The sequence below is a fragment of the Nomascus leucogenys genome, chromosome 9, assembly GCF_006542625.1.
Source record: "Nomascus leucogenys isolate Asia chromosome 9, Asia_NLE_v1, whole genome shotgun sequence".
In the NCBI taxonomy this organism is placed as follows: domain Eukaryota; kingdom Metazoa; phylum Chordata; class Mammalia; order Primates; family Hylobatidae; genus Nomascus; species Nomascus leucogenys.
This window is the reverse complement of record NC_044389.1, coordinates 104,270,420-104,290,390: the sequence shown is the minus strand read 5'-3', so window position 1 is coordinate 104,290,390 and position 19,971 is coordinate 104,270,420. Positions and strand designations below refer to the sequence as shown.

Genomic DNA, 19,971 nt, shown 5'->3' with positions numbered 1-19,971 from the left:
AAAGGGAGTTGCCTGTGCCTTTGCCTCCTCTAAAAATAGCAAGAATAAACTTGGTCCATTTTCCACACAAATATTAAATGCCTAACTTATGAATGTTCACCTGTGGCCTTCTTAAGTTTTCCCACCTGCCTGAAAGTGGTGCTTGGCAAAACATTAGGCCAAAAATGACCACTCCATTGTGAACACGTTGTCTGCTAAGTTGTAAGATTTCACAAACCAAAGCTAGTTTTTGATTGTTTGTTTGTTTGTTTTTTTAGTCAACTACATTATCTACGATAGTTTATTTTAATGGGAAATCTTTTCCTTTCTTCTTCTTGTCTTCAACGGGACTTTCTTTACTTACACAGACATAGTCCTCTGAAGCCAGTTCTTGGTGTCTGCTTTCCTTTACAGCAGAGAGTCATGATTACTCTTTAGAACAATACTTCTTAAATTTATCTAGTACCTATTTTCAAGGGGCTTCTTGGAGTTCCAAGTACTTTATGGTTTATTATTTATACATACATATTGATAAATATGACACTTTATCATGATAAGGGGCTTTACAATTAGTCTTGCTCATTAATCATTCCTGCGCCCTGCTCCTCCTGGTAAACAGCTCCATTTTGAAAACGAGTGAATAGTCTTTGTGGAAGGAATCTCCATTTGGAATTTAGGGCCCTTGGATTTGTCACTGGGATGGTCACCTCCTGCTTCCACAGTGTGACTGACAGGTCATTTTTGAGTTGCTCGAGTGAAAGCAACTCATGTGAACAAGTTCCACAGATACTGTCAAACCCTTTCTTTAGCAATGCTACTGGGGTCTTACTTTAAACCCACTGTCAGTATTATGTTTCAGGTAGTGAATTGTGATACTCGGGTCTTTTACGCTTTGGAAGTATTTTCCCCCACAAGGCAGAGCGTGGAACTGGGGTCTGGAAGAAGGATTGCACCATATTCCATTAGTTTCTGGCTTCTGTCCCCAGTGCCGCCCTGGGCTCCCCCACTATTTGCAGACGTCACTGCTTTGCCTCTATTGCACCCATAGAGAAAGATCCTTCTTCTGAAGTTGATAAATTGGGGTCAGAGGAGCTTTGTGTCTTCAGTGTGACATCAGCAGAATAGAAGAACGTTCATCCATTTGCACGTGTATTTATCAACTTCACCGAGCTCCTACTATGTATCACACACTTGGTACACTGCAAATCCATTTCTTTTAGACCTTGATCATTGCTTCATATTTACTTAACAAATTTTCTATGTATTCTTTCCATCTTCCAGAGCAATATGGGATGTTTCTTAATTAAACTTGGCAGTTCCCAGTATCTGAAACTAGCAGCTAAATAGATTTAATGTCCTTGGTGCCTCCACATTCCTGGATTGTTCTTTTAGGATTTGAGAGGCAGGCTAGATTTGTGTACTGTCCCATTCTTATCAAAGAGGGAATCTGTTCTGTCAGGCTCTGGCATATTTTGTATTAACACTTCCATTGAAATGATACTTTCTATTACTTTTGCAATGTAAATGCCAAAATGCAAAGACAAGGCACAGAAAGCAGAAAAAAACTTAAGAATCATTAAGTTGTATTCGGAAATTTAGCTCTTTCTTCTGGAAATTACCTATAACAGAAACAAATGCACCTATAATTTCACCTTTTAAATTTGTTTAGAAAGCTCAAATCTTAAAAGGCCAAGAAGCTGGCTGATTCTTAGCTCACTGCCAATATTCTCACATTGCAGTACTTTTCTAGTTATTTTCTTCATCAAGTTTACATTATTAGCTAAAAATGTAATTTATACAGCAAAAACATCTTTTTGGATATAGAGGGCATCAGAACAATCTACGATTTTCTTATTGTTCTTTGTTAATTACTGCTTTTTTTTGGAAAAAAAAATTCCCTACCAGCCAAATATAGTAATAACCAGGATTGTTAAAAATCGGCTCTAACTGCAGATTATCTCAAAAAATATTAATGATTTGCCCCCAAAAGTTGTTAGTCTGTCTAGGCTCAACTCAACCTTCATTTGGAATAAAGTTTGAAAGGAATTGCTTTGATACTAGTATCCAAGTCAGAACCACTTCAGCAATTTTTCATTAACTTACTATCTATCTGTATTAGTCCGTTTTCACATTGCTGATAAAGACATACCCAAGACTGGGTAATTTATAAAGAAAAAGAGGTTTAATTGACTCACAGTTCCATGTGGCTGGGCAGGCCTCACAATCATGGCAGAAGGCAAAAGTCACGTCTTACATGGCAACAGGCAAGAGAGGAAATGAGAGCCAAGTGAAAAAGGAAATCCCTTCTAAAACCAACAGATATCATAAGACTTACTCACTACCACAAGAACAGTGGGGGAAACCGCCCCTGTGATTTCAGTTATCTCCCACCAGGTCCCTCCTACAACACATGGGAATTTTGGGAGCTACCATTCAAGATGAGATTTGGGTGGGGACACATAGCCAAACCATATCACTATCCCCTAAGGTTATTACTATCACATTAGGGAAGTGTAAGACTCATTACACTAAGCACTCGTTAAAAACTATGCTTTGCTGGGGTGTGTATGTGGATCTCTGTGCACAGTGGGGGCATTGGGTTGCATGTGGTGTCGTAGAAAGGGGCAGGCCCAGCAGTCGGTAGAATGAGCACCTAAGCTCCATCATTATTGCATCTTCTCTGGGTAAGTCACTCCAGCCACTTCCTACACTTGAATTTCTGCAGCTAAGGGGGTTAAGGAACCAGCACTGCCTGCCCACTATGTTGTCGTGCGGATTAAATGAATTGCTAAATGTGAAAACGTCTTGAAATGTAAAACACAATAGCATGAAAGGAATATCTCAGTGTAGTCATCTATGCTGACCAGTGCCTGAATTAGAATAAGAAATGTCGAGGTTATTTTTTTTTTCACATATTTGTTAAAGAAATGGCATTTAAAATTTTTTTGAAAATAAAATAGTCCTCTCCTCACATTTCCAGTGGTTAAACATAAATTCATTCCTTTATTTAACAAATATGTATTAATTACCAGATAAGGGAAAAATATTCTAGTGGGTGCATTAAGAAGTGCAAAGATTAATTCAATGTGGAGTTGGGGAGGTCAAAGACTTACTATACATTATGTACATGTTATAAACCACATCCTTTCTTCCTATTTACTCATCTTTATAACCCAGATTTAGCACATGATGGATGTAAAGCCCTCAATCTGTCATCTTAGTGGCGTTTAGACAGGTACTAAACTCTACCTCAATAGCGTTCTCATTATTTACATCCGTAGACTAAAAAGGAAGTGGAGAGAGTATAAAATATTTAATGGTTTGGTTCAGTTCCAGTCCTTACTACCACGGATCCACAATTTATTTCACTGTAGGAACAGCCCCGTATACTACAACATGGGCTTCCAACGTTAAGAATTTACCTTTGGATAAGCAACTGCATTATTGTTGTATGTTAGTGCTTGCCTCATAGTTTCGCCCCCATTAGAAACTGTATGGAAATATGCAAAAAGGGCTTTGTGTCCGAGCAACGTATTTTTACTTTTCTCTAATGGACAAAACCAGTGGCTGGTATCAGTCCAGTTATCCCACTTTTAATAATATTTGCACTGACTGAACACACCCAGTTTCATTACAAGCTCTTCACATGCTTTAAAATAAATTAGCATTTGTTGCCCCCATTTAACCGCTGGAGTAAAGAGAGCCACAGAGAGGTTAAGAGACTTCTGCCCCAGCACCGAGCACAAGTCAAAAGGCGAATGGGCTCAAACTCTTTCTCCCTAAGATCTCTCTGGTTCCAAGCTCATTACATGATGCTTTTCTTACTTCAAAAGAACATCTTAGATTTTATATGATATCATTCGCTGGCAAGGTTGTTCATTTTTATATATTCACTGTAACTTTCATATGTTAGAATGAAGCAAGAATATGTAAAAAAAAAAAAATGGGGTTGTTTTAGGGACAAAGCTCTCATTTCATGATCTGATTTTTGTCAAGTGACTCATCACGCCTTCTTGTTGCCCTCTAGAAATAGGGATGGTGAGTGCTATCCTTCGCTTATTTGCCATAGTCCAGCCGATACATCATGCAAGATTTCTGTGCAGTGGAGATTTAAAAACCTTCGTCTCCCCCTGCCCAGAGAACATGTTCATTTTCCTAGCTGTGGATCAAGACCAAGTTCAGAGGTCAGAGACCTAGCAAGAAATTGGAGTGTGTTCCAGATCTTCAAATAGGTGGGGAACAGAGTCCACCATTACTTTCCTCCTTTATTATTATCCCCAGTAATGCTTTGAGTCCAGGTTATACTGAGGTGCATGTTGGTACTGATGGAGAATGGGAGCGGGACCAGGATTCAGTGACCCACGTCTGTTTGAGGCTGTTCTATGTTGTTCCATCCAAGCTGAGCGCATTCTTGGCTTCAGGTCAGCACACACCTCCTGGAATAGTGCCTTAGCTTGCACTTTTGATGATGGATTGTTCAGTCCTTAGCATCTCTTCTTTCCTGTATGTGTGTGTGTGTGTGTGTGTGTGTGTGTGTGTGTGTGTGTTTAACTTGTTATTTTACTTGGCTAATCTGCATAGAATTTTTCTAATTCCAATAAACAGAAGTACAATGTATATTTCCCTGGTTAACTGTACATGCGAAGCCTGGTAGGAAAGCAGATTTTTCTTATTTTAGAAAAGAGCAACTCATTGGTCTTTTGCAGATGATGCTCCTGTGTTGACGAGGACTCCAGTGCCACCAAACAATCTTTGCATTGCCTGCCTCCTTTAGATACCCTCCTCCAGGTGAATGAGGTGAATGACGCTCTGATTTATGAGAACTCTGGTGCGCACAGAGTTAAAATATTTCCAAATCCTTGATCTCTATCCTATGCATCTGTGACTCAGGGTGGGGCTAAGGGTCTTGACCTTGTCACTCTTCCTGAGGACAAGACAAGAGGAGCAGATGAATCCAGCTGTGAATGCAGTGTCCCAGAAAAGAGAGGCAAAAGTCCTTTTTAGCACACTGACCCATCCCAATCTGTGGTTACTCATCTGCAATGCTTGCTTGTAGTTTTGATAGCAAAAGGCAACTGGGAAATTGGTTTTGCTATTAAGCGTATAAGAAAAAGGTAAATGAGTTCCTTGGTTGTTGGGTTTGTTTTTTCCCCCAATTTTTAAAGATGGTAATTAGGAGAACTAACACCAGCCAGGCTTGAGTGAATGCAGACAAGACCCCTATAGGCAGCACAGTGTATTAGTGTAATAATATGCATAGACAACATAACTTGTCAGAGAGGATTATTTCTACTTAGTGAATCTGCAGGAGCCCCCTTGCTCTACTATTCAGCATTTGACTAGGAAAGAGAGTGGGAAGAGAGAGAGAGAGAGAGAGAGAGAGAGAGAGAGGAGAGGGACGAGAGGGCGCATTAGTGAGCAGCGACTGTGGCATTGATGTTTGAGCATACTTCTGAACTGGCTTTTGTTGAGACTATCAGTATAGAAGCATGCGCTGTCCCAAATCCGCTGTTACTATGAGAAATGAAGAGCTGCTTTTAAGGTATGTTGTTGTGTCCTTTGTTTTTAATGCACGCTTTTCTAGTTTCTAGAGCTGGCTGAGACAATAATTATGCTCTGAATCAAGTAGCTTCCTTACCTTAGAAGAGAAGGGGGGAAAAAGAATCTAAAGAGAGAGAGGGAGATGAAATCGAGACCCAGAGATTGGGAGAAAGAGAGAGCCAGCGAGAGAAAGGCGGAGGACTGCCGTGAGTTCTATTTGTACTAGTTGCCTTTTGAAAGCATATCATGTATTTGCTCACTGCTATTTGTGAGTGGCCAGTGGGTAATTTTAAGGGCTCTGAATCTGGCTCTTGGTTCGTCTTTTCCTTTGCAATGTCTAAGCCTCTTTCATTTTTATGCACTCTGCATGGAATAATCACCGAAAAAGGAGCTGAGGAGACTCCATATTAGACTTGCGTTCCCAATACCGCTCTAATCTGGACTTAGCCTACCTAAATAGTCCTCCTGTGTTACCAGGTTTGGATCACTTTATCCTGTTTGCCAAAATGTGTACCCGTTTGGAGACCTCTTTCATGCATGGCGTCCTGGGTCCCCATGTATTGAAAGCAAATATTTGTTTCCTGCCTCTGTGTTGGGGGTTCTCTCACATACCAGGAAGGAGGCACCACTGACCTTTTGGGAAGCAGAGGGAGAATTATGATAGAATTGGCATCCTGCTTTGAAAAATGTAGTCTTTTGTTTATTTGCTAGCAGACATTGTAGCACTGAATACATCTTTGGGTCTGACAATGGGACCGGTTGAACAATGGAGCTGTCAAACTAGCTTAATGCATGTCTGGGGCTTTATTTTTTTTCTTTTTCAACACCCTTTTTATCTCCTATAATCTTGTTCGTATAGACTATCAGAATGAAGAGCTTTTGCAACTGCTTGTTTGTGGTTTAGTGCTTTTAAAAAATTTAGTATCTACCGTTCATAGAGCTTTTTGCATTCTGCCGCTATGTTGGTTGGATTAAGTTAGAGATTTATTGCTTACCTCTCTGTTAACTACTGAAAGAAAACTTATTGATTGAGAATGCTTGTAATACCATTATCATTCTGGCAAATGCCTTGTGATCAGACCTGCCTCTATGGTATTTAAAGCTTGGGGATTTTTAATTTGCTCATTTGGTGAACTTGTGAAACATAGCATGACAAAGAGTTAAGAGGAATATTTTTGATGTTTACATAAATTACAATTTTTAGTCTCTGCTTCTCCCTTTGGCATCCATGCAGATAAACAGTTTAGAAATTCAAGGACAAGTGAGAACTTTCGCCCTCACAATTTTGGTCACAAACTATTGTTATATAGCCTATTAAGTTGTGAAGTTCAAGGTCTCTGTGGAATATATTGATTTTTGATTTATGCTTATGTCCTCATAAAATGCCTTTCTATGCAGGGCAATCATTTCTCACATCTTCAAATACCTTTCATTTTACAAGATAAGCATTGGTTTCTAAGGTGAGAACAGTGAAGCTTTCGACAGAGAAAATGGAAAAATCTGTTTCAAACTTCTCAAATAATGAAACCATTTATATTGCCACATAAGAAATAAAATAATTGGCCCTAGAGTAGTGAATTATGATTGATTTACATGAAAATCATTTTATTAAGGTTGACTTCTGTGAAGAATATATCTTATCTAACATTCTAACATATTGTTAATTAGCTGTTTGTGCCACAGCAATATATCAGAATATATTAGTACATTTATAGAGAGAGCTTAAGTACCTCATTTTAAAAAACAGAGGGGAAATCATTTTAAAGGGTAATTTTTAAAACTTTAGTTGTAAATATTCCCTATTGGATTATATTTTGGTTTAAATTAGTGATGTTCTCAGTAAATAAGAAACAAGATGTATTACTTAGGAAAACAGTTATGAAACATGAGCTATTTTTTTAGAATTTGGATGTGAATTTCAATTTTTTTCAATTTAAGTTGAAATGTTATAAAAAATTTTAATACAGAATTATTAAAATAAATGTTACTGGATTAATAGAATTGCCTTCTGAAGTAGAGATTTTTCTATGGATAGTATTTTCAGAGTAGGTACACTCAAAACATATGTGCAGCATAATAATATGTTTTAGGTTATCGCTTGTGAATAGAGTAGATTTTAAATGCATGCTTGTGATATTGTCTTACTTGCAATGGGGTCGGAACTGCTCATTCCATCAGGTATACCAATAACTGCTTTAAAGATGAGCTCATAAAAGGTAATTGGTGAAGCTTTATATCTGAGGCCGGCACACTGTTTCCGGCACACTCAGATTCTGCTTCCATGGGAAATGTTTAATCTGAAACAAAGGTTGCAAGTCAATTTTGTGTGGGTTGGGAGGAAAGTAGCCTTCTGTGCTCCCTAGCTGCTTGTCCGTGGCCCGCTTAAAGAAACGACTTGGAAACCCCCACGTTGAATTTTTGACTAAATTACCAATTATTTATCTGTGGTCTATTCACTCTAATTCCTGGGTAGTCACAGTTAGGGACAGAAATGAGGGAACTCGCTTTTCACTTTGTTTGTTTTTCCAGTGGTTGGATTATTACCAGCTCCCGGAATTTGGAGGCTGCCCCATTCCAGCATCCGACATACATATGTCTTTTCCTTTCATCCGATAGGGATGGTGTGAGGTTGCTCAAAGTTGGCAAACTTGTCTACATCTATTTCCACAACAGGAACGGGATATGTAATCTGTATCCTTCCATAAGCCTCTACATGTAATGATTCCTCAAGGTAGTGACTTTAACAAATGTCGGAGGAAAATTTAATTCTAAGCCCAGACATGCAGAAAAATGAATAGCAAAAGATTCGAACTGGGAAAATGACTTCTTTCCATAGAAAGTAAATATTGCACCCTAAGCCCCTCTGCCATGAGCTTTGGGAATATTCACATAGATGTGTTGAGCAGACCACAGACTGAGATCTCTAACCCCTGTGTATGAATATTCCTTGATTTGTTAAAATGAAACCAGACAGTTTTGCTTTTTTTAAAATAGGAGGGTATACAGTTGCAAAAATCTCCTTTTGGGGCTGAAAAACAAAAGCGAGCATTTGATTAGTATTCATATCTAGAACTTTGTAGCAAGTGCAGATTGTGCTAGAAGACCGAGGAAGTCATTCAAAGTGTGAATCAATACTAATTATTGTAATCAGAGGGGTTAATTAGGTGAAAATGTGGCTGATAAAAAGTTCATTGAGCACAGCCATGGAAACACGCAGGTTGATGGAAAGAAAGTAAAATGCACAAGGAAGAGTGTTACGTAGGGATGATCATTCTGTGTTTAAGGTGTCAGAATTCATAGACGAAAAGCATACCTTGGTTTTGTCATCATGGTAGTGAGGATATTAGAAATATCCCACTTAGATTTCTTTGTATGGAGATTTCTGTAACAGTCGTTAACAGAATGCAGTTTGTTTTGTGGCATCGTCTTCTTCATGGCACTGATCTGTACTTTCTGGAACAGTAATGAGCACAAGTCCATTCAGTGGCAATAATGCCTTCTTGGGTCACCTTTATTAGCCTTCACTGAATTTCTTTGCATATTTTGATAATTCCTGGGGAATTTGGGGTAGGGAGCATTCCTGATTCATAAAACTATTGATTACTTCTCTAATTGTTCCTGGATATGGGAGTCTTTTTCTGAACTAACAGTGACTTTTGTTGGGTAGGAAAGACAAGGCAGTGGTGTGGAGAGGATTAATCATGGCAATTGACTTGGCTGACATTGGAAAGAGAGTGTCCAAGGAGGGACAGGATGTGTGAGGTTTTAATGTTGTAGCCCATTCAGAATTGAAATGAAGTGTCCTAGAGCTGAAGCACCTTTCTGATTAAATGGCACCAATTCATAGAGATCGGACTAAGATGGAAGTTGTGTGTGTGTGTGTGTGTGTGTATGTGTGTGTGTCGGAACCTCCGTTCAACTCAGAGATGTTGCTGGTTAACCCTGATTTTCGATGAGGTACACTTTGTTCCCAAACACACCATTCTGCTTCATGGAATGTCGTCAGCAATTATCATGTACAGGTGTGTTTATCTCCCCCCCACAGCTTTCTTCTAGTGTGTGACTGATCCGGCACATTTTCTTGTATGTCAAGACCATCAAAGTTAACAGGAAATGGCAGCTGTGGAGACAGGGTGACACCAGCCCTGAGTGACATGTATTACGAGGGCAGATTGAACTCCTGCTACTTCAGCGCATTCCAGGTTGACCCGCCCATGATTGGCTGTTTAGGATCGTGATGAATCACTTGAGTTTAGGGAGCAGGATTGGCAGCATGCCCTCAGAGAAAAATAAAAACTAGAATTTCCCTGCAAGACTATTTAGTTCCACAAACTTTGTTGTCATGGAAAGGAAGAGCTTGAGGTTTCAAGTTATGATGCTGATAAACCTCCGATATGCGTGGCTGTTTTCATCCCCTTCTTCAGAAGGCCTGCACTGCAATCAGTAGAAAACTCTGTGTTGAAGCTTACAGGCAGCATCACGGGCTTCTAGCAGCAGGTCTGTGAACTGACTAGCCTGGGCACAGTTGTGCCTTTATGTGGAAATTGATGAGTTGCTTTTCATCCTTCCTGTAAGGCTCTCCATCTCAGTCCCACCAGGACAACAGGCCCTGCGATGTTGCTCATGCCTTGCTTTGTGAACATCCTGGGCTGAGAGTCCAGCTCTCCTCTGGGCTCAATGAGAAGGCTGACCTGTTCATTCAGAGATGCCTTTAAGGTATCATGTCTGTAAATGAAAACTCATGTTGACCTTGTTCTTGAAAAACGATTTGATAAAAAGGAGTGTAGACCTCATTCCAAGCCTCAGGATGTTCGGTGCCTGCTCTCCAGAAACGATAACCTCCCTCTTCCCTCTGGGTTTGGCTACAGGCCTTAGAAGTATCAGTGAAAACCTCAGTGCTAAAAGAACAATTGAATCAGGATTGGCCTTCTCTCTTCCTTTCCAACTGCCCGTTGTAGGTTTTAACAAAGATAGGGGTGGGGGTGTTATAATAGAAATAAGGAATAAAAATGAAATGTATTAACAATCTACTGTATACCTGGCACTACACTAACTGATTACTTTTATCTTGTATAATTTAATCCTCAGATATCCAAGAGTTAATGGTAGTTGTTATTCCCATTTAAAAGATGGAAAACTGAGCCCGAGAGAGGTAAAGTCACAGACCCATAGACACAGTGGGAGGAACTATGACCCTGTATTCAGCCAAACACCTCCCATGAGCCACCTTGACAGTACAACTATTTAATAGTTGACATTTTAAAGACATTTCTTTCTCTGGTGCTGTGGTTCCACTGTAGACGTTGATTTGTGTCTCCTGGCTTTAACTAGCGAGGAAGTTGTACAATTCAGCGAGGAACCATCACGTAGGATCTGAGGTCAAATCCCTGGTCACTGTTTATAGTTTCAGCTGCTCAGCCCTTCCTAAATTACAGCTCTTTTAAACTTACCTTGCAGTGCCAATTTTGAGAAGGGCATAGGACTAAAGAAATGGAGCACAGTGCTAACGCAGAAAGCATCTAGGAAGGAAGGAAGGAAACATTTTTGAAAGTAGCAATGTAGATTCTAACAACTCTCTCTTCTGTACCCTCATTTGTTCACCTTACAGTTGAGGAGGTCTTTGAATTAAAGCATCCCATGCCTCACTTCTCTTGGGCTTGAATCTGTATAATGGGAACAGATGTTGGAAGGAACAACAGACAATTTTAAAGCATTATGAAATTAAAATGTGAATTTTTATGCATCTAGGGGGCCAAAATAAGTCATATGGCAATGAAAACCCAGCAATTAACAAACATACATGCAGTGCTCAGTGAAAGACATAGTCTGGGACCTCAGGCAACTCACAACACTCATGGAACAAAGAGTAGACAGTGGATGAGGAGGGGTCAAGTGGCGCGATGCAGAGACAGGGCAGTTGAGCTGGGCCCTGAAGGATGGGCAGATGGAGGTGGGTGAGGGGGAGAGGGAAGGTGTCATTAGACACCCTGAATTCATCTTTATTATTTAAAAAAAAACAACCACAAAATACAATCCTTAGCTTCATCCCCTTTCTTCCTCAGACCCTAATGTCATTTACATCTCTCCTCTTCTCTTACCTGCCCTATTCCTGTGAAACAGGGCAAATATGTAGCTATTCATATAAAGAGGAATTTGAGAAGTGAAGTGATTAGGTCACATGACACTTCATACTCAGCAATAGTGGTAGGACAAGATAGTGGTAGGACAAGCTACTCCACTCAGCTTGACTAGATAGCTATACCACTTTTTCCTGAAGGTTTTGGGTAGTTCTTTTAAGAGAAAGAAAAAAAAATTTCCCCTAATGGACTTCATGGGAATTAGCATCAAAAGCAAAGTTAAATAAAAAGTCACTTGGGATTTTCAAAAGCCTCTATCCTTGGCTAAAAATGGCTGGAGATTTGAACCACATTATAGGGAAAAAATAAATTTCCTGTGCTCAAAACCTTAATGTATTTTCAACCTACATGTCACTTTAATAGCTTGGTTATATAATTGCTGTAGTGATAATTAGGTTAACACATTGTACTTCTTATCTGAGGATCATGGTAGGCTTTGATTTTTCAGCCATTCATCTCTATTAGGAAGTACGGAATGGCCACACTTAAGAAGAAAGGTCTAGCTGATGAATCAGAAAATTAAATGACTCATTCCCGGTGTCAGTCAACTCTTTGACAGAATGAAATGCTGAATCCAACAGGTCTGGTTTTTAAGCCTCAAAATGTCTTCACTCAGTCTGAAAGTAGTGCTTGCCCTAAGGATTCTGATCTGCATGTACTGGATCAGATATCTTCTGATCCTAGTGACCATGAGCTCTTTGGGAGGGATCAGTTACCACAGTGAGTCAAGTAGATTCATGTGCTTTATTTTAACAGAAACCAAAGCTTTGGCTCTCTTAATCCTCACTCTTTTTTCAAGTTGTATTTGTTCAGAAAAAGGACAGACATTCAGGCACATGGGGCTGTCATGCCCAGGGAGATTCCCTCTGAAGTAGAGAATTTGATTCCTGCCAAGATCCATCTCAGACAACCCCACCCTCAAGCTTACCACGTCCATTTCTCTTCCTTTCACCCCACCTGTTGCTGCCTTCTCTGGGACCGAATGTTTCGCCCGCAACTGTGTCCTCCCAGCTGTTGCTGTTCAGCTGTTGTAGTTTGTCAAGTGGTAATTTCTCCTTTTTCTAAAATTTAACACCATGTGACAGTAAGATAAGAACTTCTGACCAATTGGGGAAAGCATGTCGTCGGGGTGGGGGCAGTGAGGTGCGGACTGGGAAGGAATGAAAACCTCATTCTGATAAGTGTAAATTTTGTTCCTGCCGCCAGGCTGGCACCAGATAAGGGCACTTGGTATAGTTTGACAAATCTCGGCATCTTCAAGAGGGCACTGGGACATTTCTTCAAAGGATTTTTTTTTTTCTGAGTGCCTGCCATGTGCAAATCACAGTGCTAAACAGGGAAGCCTTTTTCTTCTCCCCACCCCTTCCCCAGACATCTCCTTCCCAATTTTCACATCCTGTTGACTCCCTTCATAGTGGACAGTCTTCCATCCTCACCCTCCTCTTCCTGGTAATGTCTGGAAAGGAATCCCGGGGCTCACTGCGAAGACAGCTGTTGCTAGTTCAGAAATCGGCCTTGGTCAAGGCAAGTCAAACGTGATTTCTCTGGCAGATGAGCAACCCACGGCTCCTCTCTTCACTTTGGTAGCCACCTGCCTCCTCAGACACGCAGCTGGAGAGGAAGTTTCTGCTATTGTCTGGCTCCCATTTGAGAGAGAGGAGGAGAAAAGAGAGAAAGAGAAAGCTGAGAAAGAAAGAAAAAGGCCTGCAATCTTGGTACAATGGAGAAAGGAGAAAAAGGGAAGGGCAAGTTAGAGAGGGAAGTGATGAGATGGTTGGGCTCTGGGTGTGAGAGATCCACAGTGCTAACATTTCATTCCCTTGGATTGGGAGCTGCAGACCAAGCTGGTGCAGTCACTCCTTTGCGAGTGAGAAGGTATGTATCCAAGGAACTGTCTTCAGCTTGAAGGCCTCTTCACAAGGGAGATAAATTCACCATGATGCATTTTGGCTCTATGAAAAACAGCTTCAGAAAAACACAAGATTGCAAAAAATAAAAATAAATAGAAACCAGTAGAAGCTATTCTCAAGCAACGGTGACTACTTACTATTCCCTGAAAAAATGTAAAATGAGCTTAATAACGATTTCATCTTTATTGGCATTTACTTTTACTTAAATCGCCTTAGAAATGTGATAATGTCACCGTTCCAGAAGTTATCAAGATGGAGGGAAAATAAGTGATCATTTTAAACTTATAATTGGCGATATAAATATTTATTGTTTAAGTGATGTCATTACGGAACAAAGAAGAGATAGGCTTACAATGTATCACTTAAGGATATGTTTGGGGTTTTTTGTTAACACATTAAAAAATGTTTATTTTTGCAAGTTGCTAATGAAACTGCAGTAAGCCAAGAACAAACACATGGTCACAAAGTCAGATACTCTCTCAGGTACTTAAAATTCATGTGGATTTCAAATGTATTGCCTGGCAATGATGGGAAATCCCCTCACAGGGCCTGTATTGCTTTTTCCAAATGGCTGTGAGCACACTGGACTTGTTTTTTGTTTCTTTGCTGTTGCTGTTAACTAAAACAGCTATGCTAATAAAATTTGAATTTGCAAATGTGATAGGGGAAAGATGTTTTGCATCCTGGTTTGTCATGATGAGCCAGAAATGAGAAGGAAAAAGAAATCCTTCAGTAAAGGTGGCTTTTTGAGTTGACTGAACAATGCTAGTACATCTTTGTTTTATAGTTGAAGGGCTGATAGCTACTGCCTTTTAAGTGATGCTACCATGGGAAGTTATGTATAGGAATAATAAGAAATGGAAATGTCACAAGATATACAGGGTCGCCTGCAGGAGCAGAAAATTAACTGTTGGGTTATAAATATGGGTCACGATATATTGAGCACCAGTCCCTAAATTATAGTAGCAACTTTGTGCAAAAATATTGAAAGACCTCAAGTCAGTGGACTGTATTCTGGTTCATTGATTGAGTGAGGTGGCAGGAAAAGGGTTTGTATTCTAATTCAAGCAGTTTGTACTCTGTGTACAAATGCATTTATTAGCACTGTTTCCATTGAGTGTTTTTTTTTTTTAATGCCAGTGATAATTCAGTTCTCAGACAATGACCCGTGGACAAAACTCTGTATGAGATGAGGTTCGAAGAGGGAAGTGGAGCTGAAACTGCACAGTGCTTTCCCTTGCCTGGGAAGGCCTCATATAAAATGAGGTCATTCAGAAACTTTCCCTTGAAGTGCTTCCAATTCTTGAATTGCCTTTTGTTTGGGAAATGAATAGCAAGTTGATTAAAAAAAGGAGACAATTAGGGAAGGTAGGGGGATGGGGCTAAGAAGAGCTTAAGGTTTTTCTACAATGCAGCTAAAAACTACGAGGAAACTTCATTGTTCAGGACAGCCTGGTCCCCAGTGATGGCAACACAGGGTGGTGTCACCAAGCGGTTCATATCCACGGGTGGGGCCAGCTGATGGCGTCGTCCCCTCCACTGCTGTCGATAAGATCCTTGGCTATAAAATAGCTTCATTGAACCCGAGTGTTCAACAGCGGCCCCATAGAGCTGTCTGCCAAATAACTCCAACTGCCAAAACATGATACCTGATGGCTCGTTACTGCATGAAAATTAAAAAAGGGGCCCTGTTGAGTTGTTTTTAGATTTTTTTTCTTCTTTCCAAAGCAGTGAAATGAGAAATTGAAGCTTTTCATCGGGTGGTATTTGGTTGAGTGTTCTTGTTTTGTTTTCTCAAGAGCTTTTGAAATTTGTATTTTTACAAATGGCTTTTGTGTATGTGCTGTGATCATGGAAACCGACTCGATATTAGAAATGAAAGCTACAAATGGAAGATTGTTGTGAATAACCTATGGTGGGGGGTGATGTGAGTATTTAGTTTCCCTCTGGTACCTACATCAAGTGCCTATGCAGTCACTACATTATTTATGTATTTGGCAGCCAAAGCATTTCAACTCAGATGCACCCCATAAGCGCTCCTCGGTTCACATCACCATATCCCATGTAGAGTGAGTTTTCTTTTATATTTGACCCTGGTTTTGCTTATATCTTTAAACTGCAAAAGCAAATGTGCTTTGAAAACTATGTTACACAGTAGTTAAATAAGGCAGTAACCTATGCACTTGGAATTCTCTCTCTATGACCTACTTACATACTACTTCACCCTCCTCATAGTATGATTAAAAGCTGCTTTGAATCCACTATTGCCTCAAGGGATTTGAGGCTAGAATTTAACAAACTGCTGAGAAGGCTTAAGTCAGTAAGAGAGCTTCCTTACAGCTTCTTCCAACTAATTCACATGCAATTAAAGAGAAAATAAGTATTTTAGAAGTGTGCATGTTAATGAAACATGTTCTACCTTATAGAATGTAGACATATATGGACCTTTATGCTATGGCTGATTGGAAAATATTTTTCATTTTGATTAATGCAGTTGTGTTTTGCTTCTGTTTTGGAGGCCAATGCTGCTTTCTTAAAATAATTTTTATGTAGTCAGCTCATTATATACATTAGATATTTATGCAAATAACATATGTAAAACCAAGAACTGCCAAGGTTTGTCTTCATTTATCCACCTAATTATTAAGATAATTGAAAGACCAATCAAAATCCTGTAATTTCAAAGGCAGAACAGTAGCTGGGGAATAAATGTAGCTTAGTAGTCTGAGGACAAGTTTGGCCCTTTGGGAGTATAAGAATTCACTTGATTGCAACCATTCCTCAGTTCCTTAGGAGCCCAGACCTGGTTCCTCCAGTAAGGCGGTATTTAAAAAATTAAGGTTAGTTTAGCCCTACATCTAACGATCTTGGAAATAGAAGGTCAAAAGCCAGATATATTGTTCAGCTGAAGAAGGCAACCAAGTCCATTAAGCATGTGTGGACTTAATTGAATATCCCAGGTCTGATACTTTATATTGCTCAATGCATCAAACCTGGATTTAAAATTGATATGTAAGTGTCCATTTGCCTTTATAACCTCTAAAGATAGTTAGCTGTCATCACACAAGAAACTGGTGAGAAATAATTAAAATCATATTTTCTCTATATCATGTCTGATACATTTAACTATTTGTAACTTGGTTGTTTAACCCACTGGTTTGTGTGATGGTATCCTCAGGCATAATTTGTGAGGAGAAAGCCCACCTTCCTAGCACAGTTCTGATTTTTAGAAAGACAAAGACCGAAAATTACATACTTCAAACAAAACCATAACGTGTGTGTGCGTGTATGTTTGTATGGGTATATGGATGTATAGCTGTATGGACACATACATTACCCTAAAAGTTTAAGATGTCATTACAAAATCAAGTGAAGGTTTCTCTAAGAGGTAAACTATAAAGTTTTGGTACGCAATTTATGATGTTGATTCAGAATGTGAAATATGCCATGAAGTCTTACATACTTGTGACTACAATTGAAAAGTTTGCCACCCAAATAACAGTGAGAACGATCAATTAGAATGTCACCTTAGAAACGAATTAGTTTTCCAGAACTTATGCAAATCACTTAAAAATTAAACTCGCCAGCTTCTCTGTTTTTTTCTGAGTTTGGCCATTTTTCTCAATTCTTGTTAGTAAATCAGTCACAAATCTTAAGTGGGTATTTAAGCTTCATGGCCCTTACATTACAGACCTAACACTCGTGAATTCATTCAGCTGGTTTCTAATTATTGTGTTAAATACTAGGAAATGGCAGACTCATGATTATCGTTTGAGTAGAAAACGTGATTTATGGCTTTATTTTCAGCCGCTTATACTTCTCAGTGTTTGCAAGATGACAGAAAAGGCAGTGCCATCGTGCAGAGACAGGTTTGTCTTCCCTAGGGCACTGCGATACGTCCCTAAATGTCACTTGGGTCATATATCTGATCTTTACTTCGCCTAAACCTCCTATACCCTTTCGGTGATCGCCGTTAGTTCCTGCCTGGGCAAGCACACCACACCGAGGAGCATGGAAGAGAACCCTCGGGCTGCTCGCCTCCCGCGGCTGGGCTCTGGGAGCGCGGCTCGGGTCTGGAAGTGGAGCGGGCTTTGGCGCCCGGGGGGCCCTAAACCTACCCCGAGCGGCCCCGGCGGCCTCTTGCCAGGGACCCCCGGGCGGGGGAGCAGAGCCGGGCAGGGGAGCAGAGCCGGGCAGGGGAGCAGAGCCAGGCGGGGAGCGGGTTTGCCTTCGGGGGCCCGGGGGACCCTGAGAAGTCTGGCCGTGCCCCGGCGGTGAGCACGGCGGCGGCCCGCCCTGGGTCCCTGCGGGGCGGAGCCGGGTTCAGGGCCGCGCTCTGGGCCGACGGACCCGCAGGGGTTAAGCGGCGGCGGGCGCCCCACGAGCTCCGCCCCCGCCCGCCGCACCTGGCGCTCGGCAGCCGGCCGCCCCGGCGCTGGATTTCGGAGGGGATTGGCGGAGCGCGAGGAGAGAATGTGACAAGTGCCGGCTCGGCGGCCGCCGGGGGAGGCCGCGCGCACCTGTCCCTGCCCGTCTCGCGCCGCCCGCGGCCGCTCGGACGCGCGCAGAGCCGCCCCCCGCCGCTGCCGCCGCGTGCGCCCGCGAACATGACTTCTGCCTTCAAGCTGGATTTCCTCCCGGACATGATGGTCGAGGGCCGCCTGCTCGTTCCTGACAGAATGTGAGTGGCGCCGCGTCCCGAGGCCGGGCGAGCGGGCGTCCTCCCCTCAGAGTCGGCGGCGCGAAGGGGACGGGCGGTGCCCGCGGCTCCCGGGCGCGACTTGGCCGCTTCGGAACGGTCGCCGCCCTCCGCCTTCGGAGGCCGGCGCGGGACGCGGGAGGAGGGAGCGGGTGCGGACGAGCAGCGCCAGCGGTGCGGGGCGCGGGGCTTCCCGGAGGGACGAGCGGGGCGCGGCGTCCCGGGGACCAGGCGGGGTCCGCGAGTCCGGGTGAGGACCAGCGGGCGGGGCGCGGCGTCCCGGGTCCCCGCGGGGCGAGTGGGGGACGGGCTGGGTCCACGGACCGGGGCGAGGACCCGCGAGCAGGGTGAGCGGGGCGCGGCGTCCCGGGGTCCGGGCAGGGTCCCTGGGTCCAAGTGGGGACCGGCGAGCCGGGCGCGGAGTCCCGGGGTCCGGTGGGGCGGGCGGGGACCGGGCGGGGTCCGGGGGTCCGGGTGAGGACTGAGCGGGGCGCGGCGTGTCGGGGACCGGGCGGGGACCGGCGAGCGGGCACGGGGTCCGGACGGGGTGCGCGCGTGCGAGTGTGCACGCTCGTGTCATTTGAAATGCGGGGCTGACGGAGCTCTCTTGGCCGGGGGAAAGAGCTCTTCTTACCAAATTACCCACTCATCTGACCTAATATTTGCAAAGATCCTTTCCTAAGGTGGGAGAGGGGAAGCGGAGACAAGGAAGGGCGGGGGGGTAATTATAAAGCGTGAAACTAGCCAGGTGTACTTTATTGCAGAAATTAGAGGTAATTTTTACGTAATCATAGTTTGTCTGATATGCAGTCTGTAATTTAATAATTAATGTGATTCTGGTTGTTTTACATGTCGTCAAACTAGGGTAGAGCGTTTATTGGAAGAAGTAGAGAGCTGGGTTTCCTGACGGAAGGAAAGTATGTCTAATTTTTAGCTGGCTTGATAGGAAAGTTTTTATTAGCTGGGGGGGTCAGTAGGATCTATTTGTATTTCAGGCATGTTAGGAAAAGGAAACCTAAAAAGAGAGAAAGGATTGCCAGGGTGGGACCAAAAGGTCTGTGTCCTTTTTAGACATTTTAAATTTTCTCTGATCAGGCGAGAAATTGGATAGCGGATCTAAGCTGTAATTAATCTAATCCAGTGGGGAAAAAATGGATTGGTATGGTAAGAGTGCATGTAAAATGTTTCCTGTTCTACCCACTGTAGGACTTAACATCCGTATTCTTTCTGGCACCTTATGGTACTCTGCAGTATTGAGGTTATTCCAGGCTTTATGATCCATTTCCCTGGCAACTAACTTTCCCCTGCCATGCTAGATTCTTTTTCTAGCCTGTTAAGTGTTACGAGTTAAGAGATTCTTGAGAAACTGCAGTAGCCAATTATTTGAGCTGCAAGGATCCCCCCCCCAAAAAAAAGGAGGGGGGTGGAGGAGGGGGATGATGGAATCTGTTATGCAAATTGTCTTTTGAGTCAATATTAAGAATGTTAATTTGCTTGTACACGATCAGGTTAATCTTTTCAATATTCTGTTTTGGTAGTTTTCTCCGAGATATGAATCATGATTAGTAACATTTCCACGATATTTGTTTTAAGAGACCTGTGTCCTGTCCCCCATCTTAAAATATCTGCCTGTGTAGACACGTAATACATGTTTGCACATGAGCTAGTATGAAAGTTTTATGCGTTTTCTCCTCTAGAGGCTAGA

At 42.2% G+C, this 19,971-nt stretch overlaps 1 protein-coding gene across 18 annotated transcripts in view; it reads left to right on the top strand.

Annotated features, from left to right (window-relative positions):
* The window catches only part of CELF2 (CUGBP Elav-like family member 2), an 867,108-nt gene that overhangs the window by 527,972 nt on the left and 319,165 nt on the right, over positions 1–19,971 (top strand). For 5 of the 18 annotated variants that reach the window (XM_030819322.1, XM_030819318.1, XM_030819320.1 and 2 more), the window contains exon 1: positions 3,552–5,521. The exons of 8 other annotated variants lie outside the window; for them this stretch is intronic. In XM_030819322.1, coding sequence (XP_030675182.1) covers positions 5,469–5,521 — 53 coding nt within the window. In that variant the 5' untranslated portion in view covers positions 3,552–5,468. 5 more of the 18 variants (XM_030819316.1, XM_030819312.1, XM_030819315.1 and 2 more) reach the window with 2 other exon arrangements.